Source organism: Anser cygnoides, chromosome 11 (genome assembly GCF_040182565.1).
Source record: "Anser cygnoides isolate HZ-2024a breed goose chromosome 11, Taihu_goose_T2T_genome, whole genome shotgun sequence".
NCBI lineage: Eukaryota > Metazoa > Chordata > Aves > Anseriformes > Anatidae > Anser > Anser cygnoides.
The window spans coordinates 18,485,175-18,510,110 of NC_089883.1; the positions used below are offsets into that span (position 1 = coordinate 18,485,175).

At 37.3% G+C, this 24,936-nt stretch overlaps 1 protein-coding gene across 11 annotated transcripts in view; it reads right to left on the bottom strand.

Annotated features, from left to right (window-relative positions):
- Nucleotides 1-91: 91 nt before the first annotated feature.
- TCF12 (transcription factor 12) overlaps nucleotides 92-24,936 on the bottom strand; it is a 162,524-nt gene continuing 137,679 nt past the window's right edge. For 5 of the 11 annotated variants that reach the window (XM_048060290.2, XM_048060291.2, XM_048060289.2 and 2 more), the window contains 9 exons: nucleotides 23,228-23,306; nucleotides 18,676-18,749; nucleotides 17,686-17,757; nucleotides 16,765-16,971; nucleotides 10,364-10,478; nucleotides 9,353-9,524; nucleotides 7,814-8,046; nucleotides 4,506-4,659; nucleotides 92-2,372 (listed from right to left, as the gene is read on the bottom strand). In XM_048060290.2, the coding sequence (XP_047916247.2) occupies nucleotides 4,517-4,659; nucleotides 7,814-8,046; nucleotides 9,353-9,524; nucleotides 10,364-10,478; nucleotides 16,765-16,971; nucleotides 17,686-17,757; nucleotides 18,676-18,749; nucleotides 23,228-23,306 (1,095 nt within the window). In that variant the 3' untranslated portion in view covers nucleotides 92-2,372; nucleotides 4,506-4,516. The remainder of the gene's footprint in view (nucleotides 2,373-4,505; nucleotides 4,660-7,813; nucleotides 8,047-9,352; nucleotides 9,525-10,363; nucleotides 10,479-16,764; nucleotides 16,972-17,685; nucleotides 17,758-18,675; nucleotides 18,750-23,227; nucleotides 23,307-24,936) is intronic. The other 6 variants (XM_067004144.1, XM_048060294.2, XM_067004142.1 and 3 more) reach the window with 4 other exon arrangements.

Below are 24,936 nucleotides of genomic sequence, written 5' to 3' on the forward strand. Positions count from 1 at the left end.
GATAAAGGCAGATGATGCTTTGCCAGTGTTTTTCAAGCAGCACATTACCTATGAGGAGAGAGAAATTTAAAAAACTCACTGATTTACCATGTTAAAAAAAAGATGGCACATTTATTGCTACATAAATGTTATATACATAGTGTTTTCTGTTACATTGACAGAAATTTTTTGAACTTCTTGCTGCTGGTTGGAAAGGTTTATCAGCAATACCTTGAAATTTGACACAGGGTACAAATCTGCAATAAACCAACAATGGAAACTGGAGAACAAGATGAGAAGCAATTCATCTCGGACAATTAGCTCTTACAATACTCCATAGGTACTACACGGTATGCTAGAACCCTACTATGGTCTTACAATGCTATTGTAAATTTCTGATATTAATGAACAGGTTATGGTAAATAACCCTACATTTTTACTACCTAATATAGTAAAATAAAGTAAGAAACTTTTTACTGAAAACTTTTTCGATTTCAAAAATCTAGAAAGAGTAATATTTAGAATTCAAGAAATTTTCTTACAAGATTATTGTATAAAAGACTAGCTACAGTGAAAAATAAGCCAAATGTTTTTTTCTTTCTATTTTATGAAGGAAAGCTTCTGGGCATACTGCAAAGTCTAATATAGCCAAAAAGACAACAAGCTTAGAAGGAAAAAGGCCAGGCAGTGGCACGTGATCACTTTCACACGTCATAAGCAACAAATTTGTTTAGCTGATAAACACTGAAATGAAGAACAAGGCCACAGATATAATCAGGTGTTATTGATGGTATATGCAAATTAAAGTAATAGAAATGAGTCCACTAATTTCACAAACTCTTTTGTTAGGAACCATCCAAAACATGAGCTTAAATTCATTAGTTTATTTTAACAATCCAGCTTTTGTTCTTTCAAATTAAATGACTTCATGAAAATTATTGTTTTGTTCCTGGTTTGTGTGTGAACCAATTGCCAGTGATGAAAGATGCACTATATAACAATAGCTCAGACAACCTTGGCTTAGGAAATTTCCTCCCATGGTCATTGCAGTGGAAGACAGTTTCCATGGAAGTTCAAAGGGATTTTAACCATTTCAACACATTTGTGACAAAGGAATACTTATGGACACTGTTCTGGTGGATTAACATTTTAATGCTAATATGGCTTGGGAGGGGTCATTTGTTTGCACTTGATTCACATGGATTTTTTTCTCCACTGACAAGCCATACAAAAATGACAAGCTAATTGATGTATACAGTAAGGAAAAGTTGGTGACCGTTGCTCTTATATTCCATTAGTTAAATAAGCCCACCTTACTGGTGGTTATATCATCACACTACCTGCCACGGTGAATTTAGGATTTTACCATTCACCAAAATTGCAGCCTGAAAAAAATCTCCTTTGTATTTTAATGCATTTTGTGCTTACGTACAGCTAACACTTTACATGTACTATATGTAGTACTTACTGCTCGGAAAACAAAGCAACTCTAACAAAGTAGATTCTCCCCACCCAATTTACACTTCACGTTACAAGCTTTACTATGAAGCCTAGAAGCCTAAAAAGGTTTTGTTTATAATTAGAAAAAAAAACATTTGAGGAAAGTCTGAGGGAAAATAAAAATCAATTTTTAAATCTAAGAAATGTTATGGTCACAGTATTGCTCCTGTCTGCATGCAGCCTTCAGGAGGCCTCTTACTGGCTTGAACCATGGAGCTCAGCATGGAAGGGGAACTATGACCATAACTGTTCAGATTACCAGAGACCAAAAATAACATAAAAAAAGCTATACCAAGGAATAGTTTCCTATTGCATGGAAAACACTAGTCATATGGCAAAAGGAGAGGAAAGGACAACAAAAGACTTTTCCCTTCCTTTTTTAAGACACTAATAGGTATGCTGGGAATGCTACGGGTCGACGGTTGTCACTGCTTTGTTCTCTGAATGTGAACAGCTTTAGTAAATGCTGGCATCCAGCTGAAATTTTATCAGCTTTTAACATGTTAACTTTTCCCTTTATATGTAGACCTTTACAGTTCCATAACAATAAATAAAATTTGTAGTTACAATGCATTTGTCAATTCAGTTTAGGCACAAGGCAACTTCCACAATGAGTGGAGAGATCACAACAGTCTCTGATTGTGCAGAAGCGACACACTGCTTGCAACAGAATGATATGTTCAGAGTATTTCACGGGCTGAAATTCTATCTGAAGATCTTGTATCTTCAATCCTGATGCAGGTGTTGACCAGTAGCTTTGATCATAAGATTGCATTTGGGTTTCTTGCTTCAAGTGTTTTCTCCTGTCAGGTTTGTCTTCATATAACGTTAGTTGTCTGTGTCCTTGTGAAGAAAGGTCACCTTCTGTGTATCCTACCAATAATTCTGGAATTCTAGAAAGAGATTTGGGAAAAGGAAAGAGTATTAAGAAAAGAAGCATAATGTAACACTATTGAATGAATTTGAAATGTAATTTGGGGCATTTTCAGTCAGTTAAGTGCAAAAGAAAATCACATTGAGGGGTCCAAAGTCGTCTTTTCCCCAAAGCATATCCATCACACACAGCAATTCCATAAAAGCTAACAGATCTCTGATCTCCTGATGGGGAAGGTAAGGCAGCTCCATCTCCATCCTGCTCAATTATTGGCAATCTGCTATGAACCAAATTTACATCAACAAACTAGTTTTAGCCGTTCAACTGAGCAGTTACTAAAACCTTCACATACTAGAAACAGGTTATAAAAACAGGACACTTGTTACTTTTCTACTGTAAAAGCAGTTAAAAACCTTTACCACAATTCCCAAGTTCAACAACTTAGTTTGGTTAAAAACATGTAACTGCTGTATTGTGGTTCTCTCAAACTAATAAGGATGCCAAACTAGCATGAAGTAAACCAGACCACAAATAAAAGCTAGATAATAGTCTGCTTTTCTGAGAGTTACTGAGCTTGAACAGTTTACCCTCAGAAAAACTGTGTATTTAGACTCTTTGGGTATAGGAGAAAGATTATTATCTGTGAAACTCAGATGTAAGAAACCGCAATTTCATTCAACTTTGACTCTTGTATTTGTAAAACATGCAAGAGACAGTACCTAATTTAAATGACTTCTGTTGAAGGTAGGCATTACCCTATACCTAAAGAGCCTGTAACAATCTTCTCATGTCAACTTTATGCTTTAGTCATCTTGCAAAATTATTGCTATTTCATAGTGCTGTGTTTTTGAAAGTGCCTTAATATGAAAGCAAAGATAAACTTTTGAAATATGGCAAGATTCACTTGAAACAAAATACAAAATCTGTAAATCAAGAATTATCTAACAAATCAAAAACAGCCTTTTGCTCTGGTATGAAAAAAAAAAAAACCAAAATTAAAGCAATTCATATCACCTTATTTTCCTTAAAAATAGACAAATAAATAAATAAATCCATTTAGCTGATGAAGAAAGAAGCTGCCTGTAAGAAAATGGGGGAAGTACTAACTCAAATAAGGCTCGATTTAAATGCCATTCTGTTGCTTTGTAAAGAACACCAGGAAATAATACACTTCCATGGGATACATTCTGGCAAGATACTCTTACCTTAAGCTAAAATAGAAATGAAACTGTCTATATAAACAACAACAGAAGCGCCCTCCCAAAGCATAAAATTTTCAGATGATTTTAGATGAAAATCAGGCCATCAAACAGCACTGAACCAGATCTGTATAGATAACTTTTGAAAGTGGCAACAGCACTACTGTTTTAAAAATATAGAATATCTAGCATTTTTTCTTGTTAAAGACAAATTTTTCCCACTTAACAAAGAAAGATAAACACTGCATAATAAAACCCAAATCAACAATTTCAGAAGGAGAAGACTCATTCCTGTAAGGCCTCCCCACCAGCCTGTTTTAAATGAACCATCTCATACTGAACTATTTGGAGCATTTGGAAACACTGTTTTGTCTTGCAAAGCTGCTAGCATTGCTTTTTAAATCTTAATTCGCGATCTGTATTAGTGGAAATAGCTAAGGTAGTTCACCATCTCTGTTGAGCAAGTGATAGGAGTGAAAATGACTGGCCCTAAGCCAGACAGCAAACCTCTCTCAGATGAGAAGTACCTCCAACTGCTTCTACCAGCCCTGGGACACAATGCACGGATTTTTAAATGAACTGAGGTGATATTTAGACCACTTCAAGATGTATAATTCATCTCTGTTATTCTTGGCTTATCTAGCAGGCTGTTATCTATTCCTCTGATATCATGCCAAGCAGGCCACCTGAGCCAAGAGACATAATCATCAGTAAAAACAGATGCAAATGGAGAGAATTTCACAAATTTCCTGGGTTTGTTTTATTATAAAACTACATAAATCTGCACGCTTCTGCTCATGCTCAGAAATAGGGAAGTATTTAGCAAGAAGTTTGTACTAATGACAGCTCAGTAGCTGAGAATAAACGTATCTAGATCTTCCGAATTTTAGCCAATAAAAAGCAACAAACAGAACAAATGTTACCAGAGCCACCCCGCTCTAGACGAGACATACCTGGCTGGTGTTCACATATGACCCATAGGGTTGGTAGTTTCACTCAGGCCAGGGTGGCTTCCTGGGTGTGGTGTTGGCGGCTCTGCCGATACGGCAGAAACTTTTTCTTCTTCCCTTCTCTTAAGGCAGGCTGCTTTAGGATTTAGGTTTCTCTCTGTAACAGAAAAATGATTCTTAACATCCTGTATGCTGATACCAAAGGGAGTATCAACGCATTAATCACTGCAGTAAAAATAGCACTGCAGCTTCCCTTTCCTGAGTACTTACAGCCCTGTGTTAAAGCCCAGGTGCCTAAAGCTGCAGACAAGCCCTACTGGAAGTCCAACTCATAGATTAGTATTTTAAAACAAACAAATAATAATAATAATAAACACAACGACAAAACACACAACTTACTACCTGCCTTCAAAAATACTGAAGAACAAAAAATTGCCTCCCTTGTTACACAAAGTAGCTAGAAGTACAAGCTGAGAAAAAAATGTCTGCAATTTACAACGAAATAAAACACATTTTTGCATTTTATGTTGAAGTCATACCAACCCTTCTGACATCACCCTGCTTTTAGTAATGTTAATGCTTCTTTCTTCACCTTAAGTATTAGCTCATTAGAGAAGGCAGAATTTCTGAAGTCACTTAATTCTCTACATCCACCGCCCATCTTGGTTATCCATTATATTCTTCCAATTCAGTCATACAGAGCAAAAAGGTTTTTTTTTAAACCTTATTTCCTCTCACATTATAAAGCCACTACTTTGTAATAGCCAGCTGTGGACTAACTATCAAAATATTTCCATCAGTATGTTTCTACTTCCCCCGTTAGCTTCATAGATGTAGATTTGAATCTAGTTTTCAAGTAATTTACAGCTTCTAAGTCACCTGTTTGTCCTTCAAAATGGCTTTTCATGAATCAAAAGACAACAGACAAATCTCAGTGGCCAGAAAGACACACAAAGATATGTAATATATTCCGTCAATTGAAATAAGTGATTTTTCTCCTCAGTGCATATTGAATTTAATCAGCATTTTGAGGTATTTTTCTTGTTATCAGTGAATTGTGTTTTGCAGTTTAAGATTGCGAGTATGTTTTTAACTGTAAAGAAACTGCCAAAACAGAGCAGACAGCAGGAGCTCAGTACCGGAACTCTTAGCCCTTCCCTTCTATAGCACTGATGCCCCACTAATAACTGCAGTCTGCTGAACCCTGTTCATCTTACAGGATGTTCCTCTAGCTAATCTGACAGAGGCAATTTTGCACAGACTTGCTAATTGTACTTCCACTCAAACCATTATCAACAGCCTCCTACTGGAATTCCTAAGGATGATCACTCACAAAGAGTCTGCTGGAAAAAAAAAAAAGTAACTTTTCTGAACTACAGTTTTCTTAGTTTAAATGTGGCTGGCCTTTAAGTTTTAAAGATGATGTCATTATATGGAAACTTTGAAAGGAAGTTAATTTACAGTGATTTAGGAAACGGAGATAAAAATGCTAGCCTACAGTTAAAGCTTAACATCTGAAATGTTTCATTTTGAATAGCACTAATCACAAAATGAGAAGATGCTTTACCAGCAGAGAGAGGAAATTGTTTATGCTATTATATAATGCACTGGCAAAAGCTCTGGATACCACACAAAGCTCTGGTCACTCAGTTTTAGGATACTTAATTGAGCTTGGAACAGGTGCAAAGAAAGACGAGAGAAAATGAGGAATGCAGTCTCTCACAAGAGGCACGGTGTGCTTGTGACAGTCTTCTTCAAATGCACAGACAGTAAAGTACAAGGTGAGATGTAAACATGAGGAAGGGAAAAATCTTGATTTAAACTGTCTATAAAGTAAGTCCAAATTAACTGCCATTACATTTAGGAAAAGATTTCTAATACAGGCATAAGGTATGGAAGCAACCAAGGCAAAAGTGGTCTCATTAATTTTAATGCAGAGCTTTGTATGGTTTGCATGGCCTGTAAGAGTAGGGAGATGGGCCTGATGTTTTTTAGTCCTTAAAACATGCTTCATTGATGTTCTTCCGACTTCTTCATAAAAGTCAATCTTATCTTCCAGAGAAATGCAAGGATTTTCAGACCAAAAAAATCCCAAGGTCGAAGTCTCAGAGATGCCAAGACTAGCTGGTGCCACACAAAGCTCTGGTAACTTTAATCTCATTCATCTGCAGCATAATCACAGTTTCTGCATATACCATGCAAGAACTCTGACTGGAGACAGCGTGTTTTATTAACAGTTCCGTCAGTACAACTCTGCCTGAAAACCCTTTGCGTCTCATCCTTACCATGAAGTAGCTAAGCTTGCATTAGAATACTCTGTAGCTTCCAATAGACTAAACAATTGCTTTTACCTACAGCAAGCCACAAATTTGGAAATGAAAGTAACGTACATAAAAATAAAACACTGACATCCTCCAGTGACATCAGTGATTCAAAGATGTAGCACATGAAGCAACTGACCACTGGCATCATCCACATCTGAAAGAATTCGAGTTCTTGATGCGCTTACATCAGTGAAGTACCAAAGGAAGACAGTTATTCAATAGTCCAAGGGAGCAAAGTAAAAGAATGCTCCACCAGTTTCAGTGACAGCTACCTGAGGGACAGAGGTGTCTCAATTTTAACACCTCTGTCATTAAGTGAGATTAAAAGTCATCAGTAGCTTCACCAACAAATGAAAATGGAACAGTTGAAGATCTAAACGTGATTCCCAGAGGAAGCATTTTTCTTTAAAGAAAGTAAACTGCGAAAAGAATTCTTCCTTCTGCAACTATTGATGAGCCTATTTCTTCCCTGGAAAAATCAAAAGGGATCAGGGAAAGAAAATACATGCAAAACCAACCGCTACTCAATTCAAGTAGCTGCAGGTCTCCTCCCCAAACTATGCTCAATGCAAAAAGCTAAGTAAATGCAGTTGAATTCGCCGCATTTTTAAATTTCAGTTGCATGGGGTTCATCTTAAATCAGATCACTTATTTTTGATAAAGTTTCTGTACTACTAAATAAGCACTTTTTACAATTTAAAGCAAGTCGTGTCAATGTTTTAATTAACTGATTTGCCTAGAAAACTTGGATAGCAAAATGGCTAGGAAAATACACACAAAAAAAGTATAAACCTAACACTCCCATCCTTCCTTTCTTTTCATTAAAAGCAATTCCCTGCTTTTCCTAAAGAACTTCCAACATAGTTACAGAACAGCTAACATGCCTTTAGTGATTTGCATTGAGTTGTGCAGATTACAAGAGACCAACACTGTTCCATGAACAAAGCCACCCCGCAAATTACCACAGTGCAATGACGGGCTACTAACCTCTCACTTGTTGCTCTAGACTGAGGATGACTGCCACAGCCTGGTGAAGAATAAGCAGTTTTGTCTGTGGTTTTTCACTCTTCAGATGAAGCTGACACATTCGGCCAAGTTCTTTAAATGCCTCGTTAATATCTCGTACACGCAAACGCTCTCTAGCGTTATTTGCCATTCTCCTCTCCTTTTCTCTTTCTATTTTCTGCTCTGGGTTTAAATCCTCATCTTCATTAGTACTGCTGCAAGAAAGTGTAAATAGAAGTATATTGAAATTTCACTTTTACTTCAAACAAGTCACTCTGCTAGTTCAAAATTCTCAGCTGATGAAATTAAAACTTCTTCCCATTTACTCTATTGTATATTGACATATAAATAAGCAAAAAAATGCTAGAAATTAATGCTTAAGTATTCAAAGTAATTCTTGCCATTCCTGTAATTTCCAGGAAATAAACGTTCAATGGCTTCTGCCTGAAGAATATCCACACAATATTGTCTACAGATGGTAAACGCTTCTAGGAAAGTACAGGGAATGTGCTGTCCCCTTGAAGCAAAAGAAATACCCTAACTACTGCTTTATTCAATTACCGACACATGTTCAAATAGTTAGAGATACTCAGCCATCTTTTCAGGTGAAGAAAAAATCATTTTCAACCAATAGCTTTTGCTGGTTTCCAATATATTAGCTTATACAAAAAGGTATTCAAGTAGTTTTCAATTTAATGCGCTTATTTAAAAACAATTTTGTTAAAGATCTACCTGGTCAGTTTGAAAACTTTTCTTTCTTATAACGTACAAGGTAGGGCTGAACAGTTATATTTAGATTTTTTTTCATTTCACTTAAAATTATTATACTAAGTTGTGTAGCTTTTTTCCCCCCCACATATAGGACTGTTCATTTAAAGTCCAAAACTGCTACAAAGCCTCTACTCCACTAAAATTAATATACTAAAATGTCATTAAGCAGCTGTGATGGTATAGACTCCACTGCCTGTGGTTGCAAGGTTCAGATTGTTTATTGTTATTTCAAATTTCAATGCTTGTGTCAGGCCTATCAGGCAGATCCAGAAGCATTTTACCTGGTGTGAGTTCCAGTTTTTTTGGTCTGTGGTTTGAGAAGGGAAAAAAAGTTCTAAAATTGTATGTACATATCATATTCACCCCAGTCCACAGTTTATCAGGCCACAGTTCTCCACAACTACTGGCTCCCATTTAGAAGAGGAGCCCTAGCCTAGGTACAGGGATTACATGTCTTGGACACTTCCATCCTATACACTGGACAGGACTATCTCAATCTTTTATGCTAATTATTTCTATAGGCAAACTATAGGCAAGGCACTTACACAATGGAATGCATAATTTTCAGGTGATTTTCCTGGAAAAAAAAGATCTATTCAAATAGATACTGTAAGCTATCTGTCTTTATATTTCATATGCACAGAGGTAATGCAAAAGCTTTGAAATAAACTTATTAAACTTAAAGACAATCTACAACTTACACAGAGCATTAATTAAGCACAAATTCAGTAGCTCATGTCAATGACCCACCTTGTTCTGCCTCTAGATGAAACCTTGATATCCTTCTGGGAGGACTCATCATCTGATTTCATGTCATCCGATGAGGGGGGTTCATGTATATTTTCATCCTTCTCCTTATGTTCAGACTTGATTTCTGCTGGACCTATAGCCACAGACTGGCTCTGCAAGCCGCCTGACAACGCTGCAAGCAAACAGATCAGTGTGACTATCAGAGGAGTGGAATATTTCTCCCTGTAACAGAACCTCAAGCAGATATTGCAGATGGCAGGCCAGAACACAGCAAGTTTGGGAAGCCAATACAAGGAACCATGCTCTGGTAACAAAAATAAAAGAGAGATCCTGGTAACACTGCTGTACTTGGACATATGTTGTGAGGTTGTAAAGGAATTCTAATAGTCAAGAATAGCTTGACCAGAGAAAGACACTGTAAAATACAGAAGGTCATTCTGCAAAGTAAGAAAATTTGCACCTCGGGTCTGGGCTGCAAATCTAAGGGCATAGCTGCACTGACAGAGGCTTGGGGCTAGGCCAAATCTGCAATACACATCCCTAAATGGAGCAAGCATGTTAATGAATAAGCTGACTTCTGTTTCCTATAGCTTACTTCTTTAGGCTAAAAATTGAGTGAACTGTAAACAGTTGTGTGGAGAGACTTCCTTTCATTGGCCGGACTGAAATCAGTCATCAGCTCACTCTGCAACCCCCCTGGCTGATTTGGAAATGGCTGCCACACTGCAAATGGCATTATGGCATGTTAAGCTATAAGGCAGCCGTAATGCAAAGCGTTCTACTGAAACTATACAGGGACTAATCTAACACGGGGATGCCCTCCAAGTTTTTGCAGGAATCCCTAACAGCGGTAGTTTATAGGATTTAAAATTGAAGTTAATTCTCATTTCTCAACTCTACTTATGTTCCTATCCCCTTTCTGTATTGATGCACATTTACCAAGATCTACAGCCTCCCTGGCTCTAGATTATTACTGACACCACTGAGCATTTAATACTGCTGGGAAGTTACCTCTGTAGCTTTCTTGTGTTTTATGATTTAGTTCTGTGCTCTGAGCAGAAACTGAACTGGGAAGAACTGAATGGTTGCTGTTGAGGCTGACACTTTCTTCCCGATGAGTCCCAACCTAAAGAAAAACAAAGCAAACATTTCAATTAAATACGTGATTCAAAGAAACAGTCCAAAATGGAAGTTTAAAAGACAAAGTATTTGCTGGATTAGAGACCAAAGTTCAAGTTCTACCTCAGTAAGGGAAAGATTTAGTTGAAAGATGCTGTTACACTAAACCACTTGATTACAGCATATTGGATTAAGCTGTGCTTCAAACAGTGACCAACACCTGTTTGGAATAATGTAGCAACCTAGCAATTTTTTTCAATATTATCCCACAGATCACTACAGAACTTTATTCTTGATTTATACCTGATTATAAGATTTGATTAACATTAGATTGCTTTAAGCTATTATGGCTATCAACTGTAGTACTCATAAAATTTTGATCCTTTAATGAAAATCACAGAGAATAGTAATTTTCACTGCTTGTGAAGGTGTGTGTATATATGTACACATACACACACACACACTTAAATATAGACACACACATTTAAAAAAAAAAAAAAACATCTCCTCACTTCCTGATTGCTAAAACAGGATTAGGAAAAAATGCATCTAATTTCAAAATATTATTTTATTCACTTTAATATCTTTCCTCAGCTAAACACGTTGAGTCTAGTTCCATTACTGAATCTTATCATATGAACTATTCTTACCACCCCCTGCATGTAATACATAATTTCCTTCATAATACAACACAACTAAATTTTTAAGAAGTATTGAGAAGAAATAGTAAAAAAAAAAAAATCTCAATCTTGCAAGAACTTTAATACATTATACTTATGTAATAATGTAGCTGTGAGCGCAAATACATAGCTTGAAGAGGCTAATTTATTTAAAAAAAAGCAACAACCCTGCTGCTCAATACAGAATACTGTTATCGATGCAAACATCTATTAAAAGAATACTATTCTTTAGTCTGAAAATGCAAGAGGTAAAGACAAACTGCCTGAATTTAAATAAATTCGAATATGGGCCATTTAAAGCTTTTGATTCCTAAAGAGACAAAAGTCCTTTAAATATTTATAACATAACCAACATAATGCAATTAAACAGTTAAAAAAAAAGAACAAAGATGATACTATTATTTGTATAGTTACAAAAATTGGCTACAGATGAAGCTTTTTATTGGAACAGTAGCAAACGTGTCAACTAGAAGATTAAGCCTTTAATTAAATAGGTTTATTGCCTGGAGTTACACATGAGAACCACTGTTTTTCAATAAATCCTTCAATCCTAGTAAACTGCTGAGCTTTGAATCCCTCTTGAGTAATTAATGCAGCTTTTACCTTTCATGTCTTAGTATGGATTTTACCCAGAGAGAGATAAATACCCTTATGCAAGTTTATCCTTTGTTTAATACACACTCGTTCCTGTAAGCTAACGCACACGAACAAGAAAGGACGGGGGGGACCACCCCCTCCCAGCCCTGCCAACCCACAACTCGTATCAGGTCATTCTGGGCTGCTACAGATTCTGCAGTTCTGTGGAAAACCTTGCATACAGCAGGGTATCTGTGCTTTTTAAAGTATGTTTTATCTTCCTTTTTGCCATAAGCTTTGTTTGTGAGAATTTCTAAGGGATATGGTCCTCCCAGTTCTTGTGTCTTGAGTTCACCAGAGTAAGGAGCAGGACCTGACTCTTCCAGCCTATGAGAAAAATCCTTCCAAGGGGAAGGTGGAACTCACAATCCCTGCAACTTACAAAACCCAGCCTTTTGCTAGTTCTGCCCTTCAGGTTGTGTTTTATTTTGTTCTTCTGGTCACGCTTAAGTCCTAACACATGAGGGTGCTTTTATTCAAGCTACAAGCTATTAATCACTTTGAGGGCAGTTCCCTCCCCCCCCCATCTTGGGGGGGGGGGGGGGGTGTGCAAAAATTTCTTAAAGCTGTGCACAAACCTAACAGCTGCCAGAACCCTGGCAACTCTCAAATCTAGAGCTAATCTAGAAGTGACAGATTAGCAAATCAATTCTGATAGAGGCAGAAAATAGATCAGAAATAAAAACTGAATTCAAGCCCACATGTCGGTTCTTTGGAAGAGGTTTACAAACTCAGAGCATACAGTTTAGATTAATGAGATTTATACGGGAACCTTAAGAGCTACAGCGTTACAAAACTGACCACCACGTGAATTTTTTTTTTTTATCTCCGATCTGTGATGTACTAGACAATCCCCCCCCCGCCCCGGGGCTCTCCTCCCCTCAGGCCGGCCAGAAGGAGAGCCCCGCGGCCGGAGGGGCAGCGCGCAGGGGCCGGCGGCAGCCCGAGGCCCCGCGACCGCCTCCTGCCGCCGCTCCCCCGCCGCGCAGCAGGGCCGCGGGCGGCAGCGCCAGGTGCGGGCCCGCCGCCATTTGCATACAGCTGCGGCCCGCGGCGCCACCCCCGGCACGGCCCGCAGTGAGCAGCCGGGCGTCATCGCGGCCTTACCGCAGCTCGCCCGGCCTCATCCCCGCCGTCCCTCTGCCGCAATCCCTGCCCCGACCCCTCGGGCCCGGCGGGGAAGGCGCGCTGAGAAGCCGCGTTCCCGTCCCGCACGATACAGCCAAAGCTGTAGCGGTTTAGGAAAGTCCGAGAAGCAACCAGCACAGAAACCGCACCCATCGCAATATGCTTAGATCACTTCGGGGTCCACCACTGTCTATTTTTTGTATGTAATGACAGCCTAACACATACTTAGGGTTCAAAGCAAACCAGCGAAGTTGTATTCCAGTTGGGGAAGTCACAATTCGAGGAAAATAGTAGTCCGTAGGCAAGACGTTGTTGTAACTTACTAGGTGAGCTGTGTTTATTTTTATGCATGTCAAGAAGGACTTGCAGCACATCAGACAACCTGCAGAAACTCAGACAAAAAATTTAAGAAGTGCACAACTTCTTCCAGTTGATTTAAGCAGTAAGATTTGGGATCTAAACCGGAAAACTGAGTGTTTTGGAGAATTAAATAAAAACTGGACAGAACACAGCAACTGATGACACCCTACTGCACGGAGGAGAACTCAGTGACGTGGCAAAATGAAATCCTTTCTCCTGTTAACAGCAGCTCTGCAGCTCGTTCTTCTGTTTGATTACCGATTTTAAACTTAGTGATAAAAGCTTCTGTGCACTGGTAAAAAGAATCAGTCATGGTCATAAACGTCAATTGAACTACAGCAAATGCCAGGAAGACAAGCAAAAGGGCTCTGGAACCAAAGTTTTTACACTTTGGGCAGCTCTAAGTTGTTCAGTACGAGCACAATCTGCAGAGAAATACGAGCACTGGAGGCACGAGCAGAGGCTGGTGGGGGTGAAGCAGCTGAACTCTCCCTTTGTGACTTTACGCTACAGCAGATAGGGGCAGGCAGAGGGAGAGCACCAATTTTCTCAGATTCCTGTTGTACCTGGAAAAAAACCCTCTAACTTGAGGATTGAGTTTCATCCTTAACGGAGTTTCCAGGCCCTTTATTTATTTATTTTTAATCAATTCAGGCTGTTCTTTTTCCACTGTATTGCAATGACAAATAAAAAGCAGCTTGAGTAAGAAAAAAAGAGTATTACTACTTAACTTTCCAATAATACACGAAATAAAATACAAATCAACTTCAAAGGCCACTTAGCAAATATTTGATGAGTTTGAGATATTAAAAATCTATTTGAATAAGTCTAATGGACAGCCCAGCTAAAAAGAAAACAAGACCATTCAGAGTGAACAGGAAATGAAGTCAACTAGAGTTTTAAAATAAATCTGGCTCAAAAATTAAGCAAATGTTAAAATAAAACCATGTCTGGTTACACTAATTACATAAGAAGGAGTTAAATTACTCATTTCCTAGCTCCTTCTGCCAAGATCATCTTCTTCAAGGGAAATTAAATTTATTTTTCTATTTTTTCTTGTTGCTAAAAAACAAAAGTGTTTTGTATAAAGATATCTCCCCCTCAAACAAGGAAGTTTCATTTACTGCTAAATCCCACTGAACACTTCTTGACCGAAAAGCCCTACATGCACATCAAATAAACAAAAACAGGGAAACAAGCTTATCGATGTTGAAATTTCTGTTAGCCAATACTAAGTATTTTCTTAAACTTCATGGTATGTACTCTAAAATATAGAGGAATTTAATTTCTGAACAAAATCTCCTACAGGTCTGTTTGTGTGTCAAATTTTTTGCTCTTCTACATTTTCAATCTCAAGAAAAGCAAGTACTAGAACAACTGTACTTGGAAATGAATTGAGAACTGAATACTTGGAGAATTACACCTCATACTTCTGGGGCATCACTGCAATGCAGTTGTCACTAATAAAACCAGTTACCGCTACAGCCAGCTGTGCCAGCCTCCGCTCTGTACATAATTCAGGATTCCATCCTAAATCGTGCTGGGATCCTGTGATTGCAAATGATGTCAAAGGGCGCTCTTTGGGGACTGGGAAAGGCCACAACAGGATGCCTTCTGTTGGAGCCAATTTTTCTGATGTAACAAAATTAAGGTTAATCCAAGAAATTCTTCAGCTGACTCACATTTTAAGATAAAACAGATCTGCAAGTTTGTTTCACCCAGTGAGGATACATACAAAAGCAATTTTTTCCATTTTCCTAACATAAGTATATTTCTGACACGCAGCAAGCATCCTTCAATCAAAACTGCAGATCAATCACTACATGATAAATCAAGTCTACATTACATTTAAATTACACAACTACATTAAACTACAGCAGGCCAAGGAGCCTTTATTTGTTTTGGAGAGACATTTCCTACTGTCACCTATTTCAATCAAAACTGAGTTGATAAAAATATTATCACAGCTTAGTCTAAAACAGAAGCAGAGATTTATGTACATTTGGGCATTATGTGCATCTGACTTAGCAGCAGTGTGAGGAGGCCAGAGAACAATTTTGTCACTGCAATTTTCAGTCACTCATTTTACCCCACACCATTATGACCTATGAAAAAAAGGTTTTCTTTTGTATGACTAAATTTCAGAACACTGTAAAAACTCTCCCTTTAATAGCATTCATTAAATACTAACTATGATGCAGCACTAAAAAAATTCTAAAGTATTTACATACCACTTCCTTCATTACTAAAAGCAACCGTGAACTTGCACAGAAACCTGAAGCTGGATATGCCATTGGAAAGTACCTCCTTTCCCAAATGTCCCCAAACACACACAGCATATAGAAAGTAGCCAGTTCTTTTTGATGTTTACTGCAGTGGTTCTGAAATTAATATAAATGGATGTGTGACATGCGAATAGGAGAGCCTGGAACTAATTCTGTTTTATAGAATACAAACCCTTCAGCAATTGGGGTACCTAATTATTTTGATGATAGGTGAAATTTTGCCTTGATCACACAGTACCCAGCTGTGAATATGTTTTATAACAGAAAATTTCACAGCGTGTAACTGGTCTTTAAAATTACACTGTAAACATGCAAACACATGGCACCACTAAAATAAGCATGTTTTTAAAAAGCTTTTTTTCCAGTAAGCATTCTGAGAAGGGCTGAATGAAAAGGAAGAAAAATGGAAGTAAGTAAGCAAACCTACAAAGAGATTTCATTTACTATATAACTCTTTTAACATATTTCTGATCTACGGAAAGATTAACTACATTTTTCCAGAATAGCTCACATTTTTAAAGAAACTAAAAGAGATGGACTGAATTATTTAACTCTTCTTAGGGATTAATCTAAAAGTTGCTTCCTCTTCATTGTTACTTACACTACAGCTGTGCTCAAACTCCTTTTCATTTAGAAAAAGAAGTTTAAATTTTGAGCCTGCACACACTATGGTTCCACATTCCAACAGCTTCCTCCCAGTCCTCTGCCAGCATCTGCTATTGAAGACTAGTTCCAATTTACAATAAACAGCTTTTCCAGACCAGAACACTTGAAATTCAGTCCTTCTTGACTGCTTTTCCCATTCAATCTCCCTATTCACCATTTCAAGGAGAAAACTGTTCTGCCAATTATTACACATCTGGAAAAAATGCATGTATAAGCTGAAATGCTCTCAGCAGAAAGTTTCAGCTTTCTGCATATGGTCACAGCAGGATTTTATGGGCCACTGACCAGGCCAAAGTCTAAGTTTTCCCATCTTTCTCCTCCCCCTCATTTCTGCCCACCCCTCACCCAACCCTCTAATTGGAAACCCATAGCAGGTGCAGGTTGCCTGCCACCTTTTCCTCTATGAGAATCCCTAGTAGTTTTTTTGATAGATATTAATCTAACATTAAAGTTTTAACTCAACAGGCTCCACGATAACTTGAAAGCATCAGCTGTAATTGCCCTGCACAATTATATACATGTTTAAAAACATCTTTACCATTGATGCTTGTCTGTTGGTTGTTACAAGGCTAGACGCTCCATAATTTGAGTTCAGGCTCCCAATTGGCCCGTTGTGGGATGGTCCCAATAAGCTATGTATGTCTCCATGGCCACCTGATAGACTTGTTGAAGGCCCCACAGCATGATTTCGTAGTACATGAATGGCATCATCGAGTCTGTCCAAGCGATCCTCCATTCGAGACTGCTGTTGGGATTGAAGAGGAACACCAACAGTCATTACTGAATAAATCTGCAAATTCATTACTCTGGAACAGTTTCTACCTTGGAGACATTAAAGATAGAAGATGAAAAGCAGTATCAAAAGACTTCAAAAGCACCTACCAGCACTACAAACAAACAGAAAAAAGAAAAGGTATCTGGAGATTTTGCTTGAGATAGCATTCATTCCACAAATAGGTGGCAGCTTTTAAAGTGAAGCTTATTATAAGGTTAATGTTACTTAGCTTCTATTACATGGCATGAACAAGAAAAAAGGAAGTACTACAAAACAAGCTGTGTAATACAGGACAAGAAAGAATGATCATAAAATCAGCTTCACCACATTGGTAACAATTAGGAGAGGCAGTGGCTTTCTGAGAAGCTGTATTACAAAAAGACTGGACAAAAGTTATTGTTTTTCTAAAACTGATCTTTAAACAGATTAGATATCTCAGAAATAAAACCAAGTTCTATATGTTACTGCAGAATAGGTCTCTGTCTTAGATTTACTTTTATTTAAAGAGACCCAAAAAAAGCAAAGCAAAACAGATTCTGACATTGCAGCTCTCTAGAAACTGAAAGAGCAGAACGCTGGAGTCAAAAGATGGGTCATATGCTGCACTAATTTACGTTTTAATGGGGAATCCGAAGGAAGCATTAATTGAAACACAAAAAGGCACCATCTAAAGTGAAATAGTACCTCACAGACATCCTTTAAGAAGGACATTGCATCTTGCAAATGCTCGTGAAGTTGCTGTTCAACTCGATTTTTCTGGCAAAGTCAAGACAGAACAGGAAGCAAAGCACAGGTTAAGATTAATTCAAAAAAGAGGTGAGGAAACAGCTGATGTGCATGTCAGCAATAAATTGTTAGTCAAGTTAATGCAACAGAAATCTGATTATATCAAGATAAGAAAAGGCTAATATTTAACACTGCAGTTGTGTTAGGATTCTAAGATGTACATATCAATTATATTTAATTGCAAAAATACTGAGAACTGATTTAGCTTAAATTTATTCTTCTTAGACAGAAAAAAAATTATCTGTGGAAACTAGAAATATTAACAGGTATTTAAAACCTCTCAGTGTTCCCTCAAAATTTTCCCCTTTTCTTCCCGATGCTGTATCAGAAATTTAAGAAATTAGTCAGTAACTTAAATCCTCCGCTGAATCTTCAAATCCATCATAGTTTACAATACTGTAGGTTATCTCCTGTTGTTTTTTTTTCTGAAAAATGTTTCACTAGTTAATAAATGAACATTCCCCAATAATAATAATAATAAAATACACTAATACTTTAATGACAGTGTAATGAAAACAAGCCGAAGGGATTACTATTTCAAGGAGACTGGGGGAAGGACAAGTAAATGCGAAGGCATGAAGTCTTTATCTCTTCTGCAGACCGAACTTTAGATAAGAATTAGCTATGGATTTGTGAAAAGGTACCAGAATCTCATAACAGTGCTTTAGCACCAGCTGTCCTCAGCACAGAAGCCTCATGCCCAAGGAACAGATGGTGAAAGACACACCCTGCACGTCTTATATTGTTCAACTGAACAGGCCATTTGTTAGCAAAGAATTCATTTGTAATGCTATCCTACTGCTTCCTTTAATGATATGCAGGATTTATACAAAAACAAGCCTTCAACTCTTAAGTAAGAAGTACTATGCTGCTTTCAGCAACTCTTACCAAGGAGTGTAGAGAGTTTTCATAGTTTGGAGATGAGGGGGCTTGTCCTCCACTCCTAGACCACTGACTGGCACCTGTCAAAATCGTCTAGGTTAAGTCACAGATTTATGCAGCATAAGCAGGAAACAGATGCTATATTTCTTAACATAATTAAAACCAACATATTCTGCATAAAGGTAAGCCAACATATGGGTTTACAGAGGAGGACAAATTCCTTCATTCTGCCTTATTAAGGGATAATTTTTTTTTAATATCCTGGCATCTGTAGGCTTAGACACATTATTGATGACAAAGCAGTGACATCTTCAAACTACTTCAACGTTAAAAAAAACATGGAGTAAACAAATACACATAGTACTTTCAATACCTGTCTTTTGCAAATCTCACCACAAGAAGACTGCTAATTTCTTTTTTCTTCAGATTATGTTCAGTATACGTAAGTATATCTTTAACAGCATTACAATTTACATTAAAAATATGTAAAGAAATCAAATGGACACTGAATCAAGAATAACTGGAAAAACATTTTCATGTGACAATCCTCTATGAAAGAAGAAACCTTAAAACTACATCTAAAAGCTTCTCTATCTTGTTTACTTTTCTTTTGTATGATTTCTACTTATCCATTTAGAAAAATAAATTTTAGATCATAATGCATTCCAAGGTTAAAAGACTAAAAGTACACACAAGTTATTTCCATTCCTTATTTCAGATATACTCAAGGCAAATTGGAACAGATTTCATTTCAGTTTAAGAATCATCGTGCAACAAAGCCATAATTATATACGTTACCTATACACTGCAATTTCAAATACATATCAGTTCTAATCTGAAAAAACTTATCATGTAAAATTTAGAAATAATTACATGTGAAACACAATAACTAATAAAGCAGTACTTTTAAACAAAGCCTGAAGTAGTACAACATGTATTTTTCTCACCAACTAATAATGCATCTTTTATAAGGATACTACATGAAATTCTATGTCCATTAGAGACAGCTTCCTTTCAGCCATACAAATGTAATAATAAAGCAATTACATTAATAAATTATGGACATACAATCCAAAGCAGCTCATTAAAGGAAGAGCCTGTGGGCTTGCTCTTTCAATAACAGCCAGAGCTCTATGTCTGGAAAACTGGGAGAAGGTTTAATAACATTACAGTTCCTTTGTTCAGAGAGCTGCAAGTAGTTACCTTTTAAAGAAAGCGGTTTACTTATGAAAAGGAATAAAGCTTGCATAGCCATTAAAATACTCAAATATTTCTTTTCCAATTAAAAAATAAAAATAAAACTTCCCCAGTTTGATATAAGACCAAAGCTGCCATAACTGCGCTTAAATTCTCTTAAAATGCAACTACGTCAATGAGTAAGGTTATAATTACAAATTTTCACTTCCCACAGCTACTCAGGGTCTGGATGTACAGTCTCCCTCTGCATTATTGTCACTCCTGAACTTGGAAATATTGCCTGGAGTCCAGCTTATTTTTGCAAAGTAGTAATGAAATAGCTTAAGAATACATTAGCTCACTGCAATGTTTGACAACAGTAAGCCTGTGCACCTAGTTTGATGGTGATTTTTTTTTTTTTAATGGAAAACGGTATGATTTCCTTAAGGAAAGCACAGAAGAAAACTGAGTGGGACTTATCACAACGAAAACAGAAATCCAAACCAAACCCCAAACTTCTCTCAAACGAACAACCCAATGGCAACCTGCAGTTTCTCATCACACCTCTAGTAACGCTAGTGCTCTTTGCAAGCAGTGGCAGATTCTGTTTCCATGTCTGTGCAGGTTGCCAGATGGCACTGATTTCCTGCTTTCCTCATTCCACTCCCCCTCACAGAAGTTTGTGCATGAAATCCACCAATTATGTTAAAAAGCATCCTGGCACCACAAGCCCTGCAATTAACAACTGCAGCTTTTAGCGCAGCACCAACATAGCAGCATGAAAAAAAACAAATAAGCCGGGCAAGTGCTAGGATTTACAGGGGTCACCGACAGTAATCACTGTAGTATTGTTCAACCCCTCAGAATCTGCCCAGCCCTAATCCCCTTGCTCCCCTTTCAAACAAACACGCAGCAGAGGCGGCAAGGGGCTGCTTCTGCATCCTCCAAACTGCCTGAACCCTTCTGAATACCTCTGATCCTGGGAGAAGGATTCTTAGAATACCACGGCTCCCGCCATCCCAATTTGTATATAAACTTCACATACACATCATTGAAAACTACACGATCGTTAAAACTACGCAAGAAGTTAAGCTCTAAGCGTGCTTATGTAAAATTAGAAATTAAATGAGGGTACTTGGGTCTTCAAGGCTTTTACTTCAATTAATAAATTAAATAAAATAAATTAATAAAAAAATTGTTAGTCCTGATACATGCTAAGAAAAAGTCCATAACAAAACTGCCAAATACTACAACATCAACTTATGTACTTACATGTCTCACAAAGTTACTATCTCCCTATTGTAATTTACAATTGAGAAATAAATGAAGTATGACTTAGTCAAAGCAAAAATACTAACACTGCCAGGTAGACAAAGAACTAACTGTAAAATCAGGAAAATCACCACGAAGAACAAAATGCTCCAAAATATATTATTTTAGTATACATAGGACATTTGTTTTATCTGCAACAATTTTTTGGGTCAGGACAGAAAATGGCTACCAGGAGTATAAATAACAATAAATACAGTAGTAATTACTTTACATCGTGCTTCACTGTGTTTTTAGCGACTCATTTGGGAATAAAGATAAAAGTCCAGATTCATAAATGAAGGTAATTAACTACTGGAGCAATTTACCAAAGGCTTGATAAATTCTGTGTCACTGAAATTAAAGGGGGGAGAGAGGAGGGGAGTGTGTGTAATTGTAAAGCAGATGCGAAGTTTGTGGCTGAGAAGGATTTCTGTATTATTTGCTTTTATAAACTACTGTCTTAGCCACCAGAATCCAGAGTAAAGAATGCAAATCAATGTGCAAATTGTGGAGTTTCATGTTTGATAAAGGTTCTAACAAAGGCATCAACAGACAAAGGGAAACCCCATGTTTTAGAGACCTCAAAACCTGAGGTCTAAATTCTAAAAACATAATTTAGTTAGCTCTTTCATGCTCAAATTTATGTGTGGTATCTAGTCAGGGAACTTAAACTGGGAGCTTCAATTTGCAAATACTTTGAGATGTTGGAACTTTTCTTCCAGCCACAGAGCCATTTACAACATTTGCTTTCATGCTAGCAAGAAAAGAATAGTTTTTTTCTGGTCTGACCTGCCTTTTCAGCACAATAAGGATACACAAGACATTTTTGCCAACAGTAATCACTAAATCAAAAACCCCATTAATCCCATCATTACTCAATTTAACATGGATTTTCCAGTTACAGGAAAAATGCCAAAAGCAGCTGTTCAGGTATGCCATGTCAGATATTCACTAATCCATTAAGTCCACAGAAAACCAGAACAGTCCTCATTAAACACTGGTGAAATACAAATGATGCAAGTTTTGAGTGATGTTATATACACAGATATGCATATTCATATATGTATGCGTATGACTGTACTTTGCATGCAATAACTTTACTGATTTATTCACCTAGATTACATAAGTTTTCAGCTACACTCATTGTGTACATCTTTCACTACAAGTTAATTTTATTAAAAAGAAAACAAAAAACAACTCCTGGAAAACAGTGACCAACAGACAGGAATCCGTAGGAATATGCTAAACAACAGAGAATGGGAAATGTTTTATAAACTTTAAATTGAACTATAGGAAAGAACAGGGTTAAAGTTACATCATCTTGCTTGTAATTCTAGTTCTTTGTTAAACAACAAATTTAAGTCAATGGAGCTTTCACAGTCCTCTCTGTATGGAGAACAGCTGTTCAACTTTTACTAGACAGCTGAGGCCACAGTGTCTGTGAAAGCTGCACAACCCACTAATAGCTGCAGGCAGCTGCCTACAGTTCATCTCCACGCTGGAATGCTTCTTTCCACATTCACACCAGTAACACACAAAGCACAGGTGACAGAGGTGGCTGCAATACAGCACATTTATTTTGAAAAATGCCAGAAATTCTCCTGTGGAATGAAAGCATTCGTGAAAGATATGAATGAAAAGCTATCCTGTGTAAAAAATGGATGTTCTCACAGACTACTCTATTTTTCAGAGAGGGAACAAACACCTGCTGTGTTTCTCAGTGCAAGTTGCCACAGTTTTTACATATAGTTTCAAAAACAGCAACATAAACAACAAATAACTCACTGCTTTCTCTCCAATGGTACATATCTGTCCAGATATTATCATAGCTATGATAGTATATGGTTACTCAATGTTTTCAAAGATTGTTTTAGTTGAGCTAATTTTCAAAGCCAGTTGCCAGGATCTAAGTGAATGCCCATAACAAAATATTTACAAATTTAGATCCAGTGCAACAGAAAAATAAAATATAGAAGTAATTACTCAAGGAAGCTACTGCTGATTTCATGGTGATTCCAAGGAGGCTGTGTTCAAAAAACAAACAAGTTATTGACAAATAGTTAGTCTCTACCTGTAAGAGGTGATGGTGATCCAACTGGTGTTGATGGATTTGATGGAAAACTACTGCTGGTATGATCAGGAGAATAAATCTAAGAACAGACAAGATGGTTTTATATCAGTACATGTCAGAATACACAGTAAAAGAGCTGTGCTTTACTATGTTCTGAAAACATCTAGAGAACTTTAAGGTAGTTGTCAAAATAATCATAGCCCGCATTTGATAATGACACAAAATCGAACTTCCTCATACTTTACCAATAGCACAAACTACAGCTTTTTAATCACAGAAGGGGAATTACAAATGAGTTACCAGTACGCAGATAATTACAACAAACAGACCTTCACAAAATGAGGAAAAACAACTTCCCAGTCTTAAGAGAGAAATTTTATCAGTCACATTCATCTAAAAATTAAAATTAAAAATTAATTCTTCAGAAGAGAAAACGGGGGGAAAGCATTCAGCTCTCATTACCACTGGTGCCTCTCAAATAAAAAGCACCAGAAACGTTGTTGCTGTTTCTACATATTGCAGCGCATACAATTTTTCTCTCTGATTTCTGTATCAATTGCTCCCTTAAGATAATAAACCTCCAATTGCAACAATTTATTCCTTGTTATTAATGTCATAAAAAGTCCTGATAAAAAATACAAGACACAACATTCAAAGCTTTAATCTGAAAATTTCAAAAGTCTCCAGAAAATCATTTTGCAAAGGGAATTAAATAGGTTTAGAAGCTAGCTATGGACTTCAGAACATGTTTCTTATGGGTCACCAGTTCAAACCTGTTTTACTTGAGCAGAGACCGGAATTTGTTAGTCATCAGATGGCAGTTAAAAAAAATAAAAAATCTTCACTGGCAGTGTGGCTGATGTCTCTTCACACAGACAATATGACAGTTCAACATTTAGCTGACAAAAACTGGGACTTGGTTAAGTTGCATATTGTATTTTGTGAAGTGACAACCAAGATGCAAAAAACCACCTGCTTCGTCCTGGCCTATCACAGATTAGAAAAGACCATCGCCTCCTTAATAAAACACCTCATCCCTTTCGTACATGCTACAGAAATCATACTTAGGAGAACAAACTACATCACTATAAAAGAAACCCCGGTCAGGCACTCAGTGCCAGTCTGAGAACTGTCAAGTTCCACAGACAGATAAAAAGATAATGAAAAAATAAAATTCTGTCAGAATAACAAAGGAGCTCACGCTTTGTTTGGAACTGATTGTTTTCCAGCACTTCACCTGCCCATTTTATTTCACTGTATTTTATAATCATCAGCAGCAGCCACAGTAGAAGAAGCCACCAATAAAACACAAAGTCTGAATTCATCCCGCAAGCAGTCCCTGGCTGCCGTACTGTTAAATGACCAATGATGAACAACCCTGACACCTTCTGCCAGGCTTAAACGGTAACATGACTCATTTTACTGCAACAAATGAGACTCCTCCTCCCATCAGTCATGGTCCATTCCAATCAGCAGGGTGCCAATATGCCAGGGTCTAATGAAAAGGCGCTTAGACAAAAGCCACACAATTGAGAGCCTGCAGAGCCAAACCTCAGAGCTGTTAGTCCAATTTTTTAAACACTACAGTGTACATTTCAGTTAGGCTTTGTTATGCTAATGTTATTGAGTCTAAAGCAACAAAGAAACTTAATTCATGAATTACTTTTAGAAGTCAACTTCCCTACATTTTCTTTTCTTTTGTTAGGGGA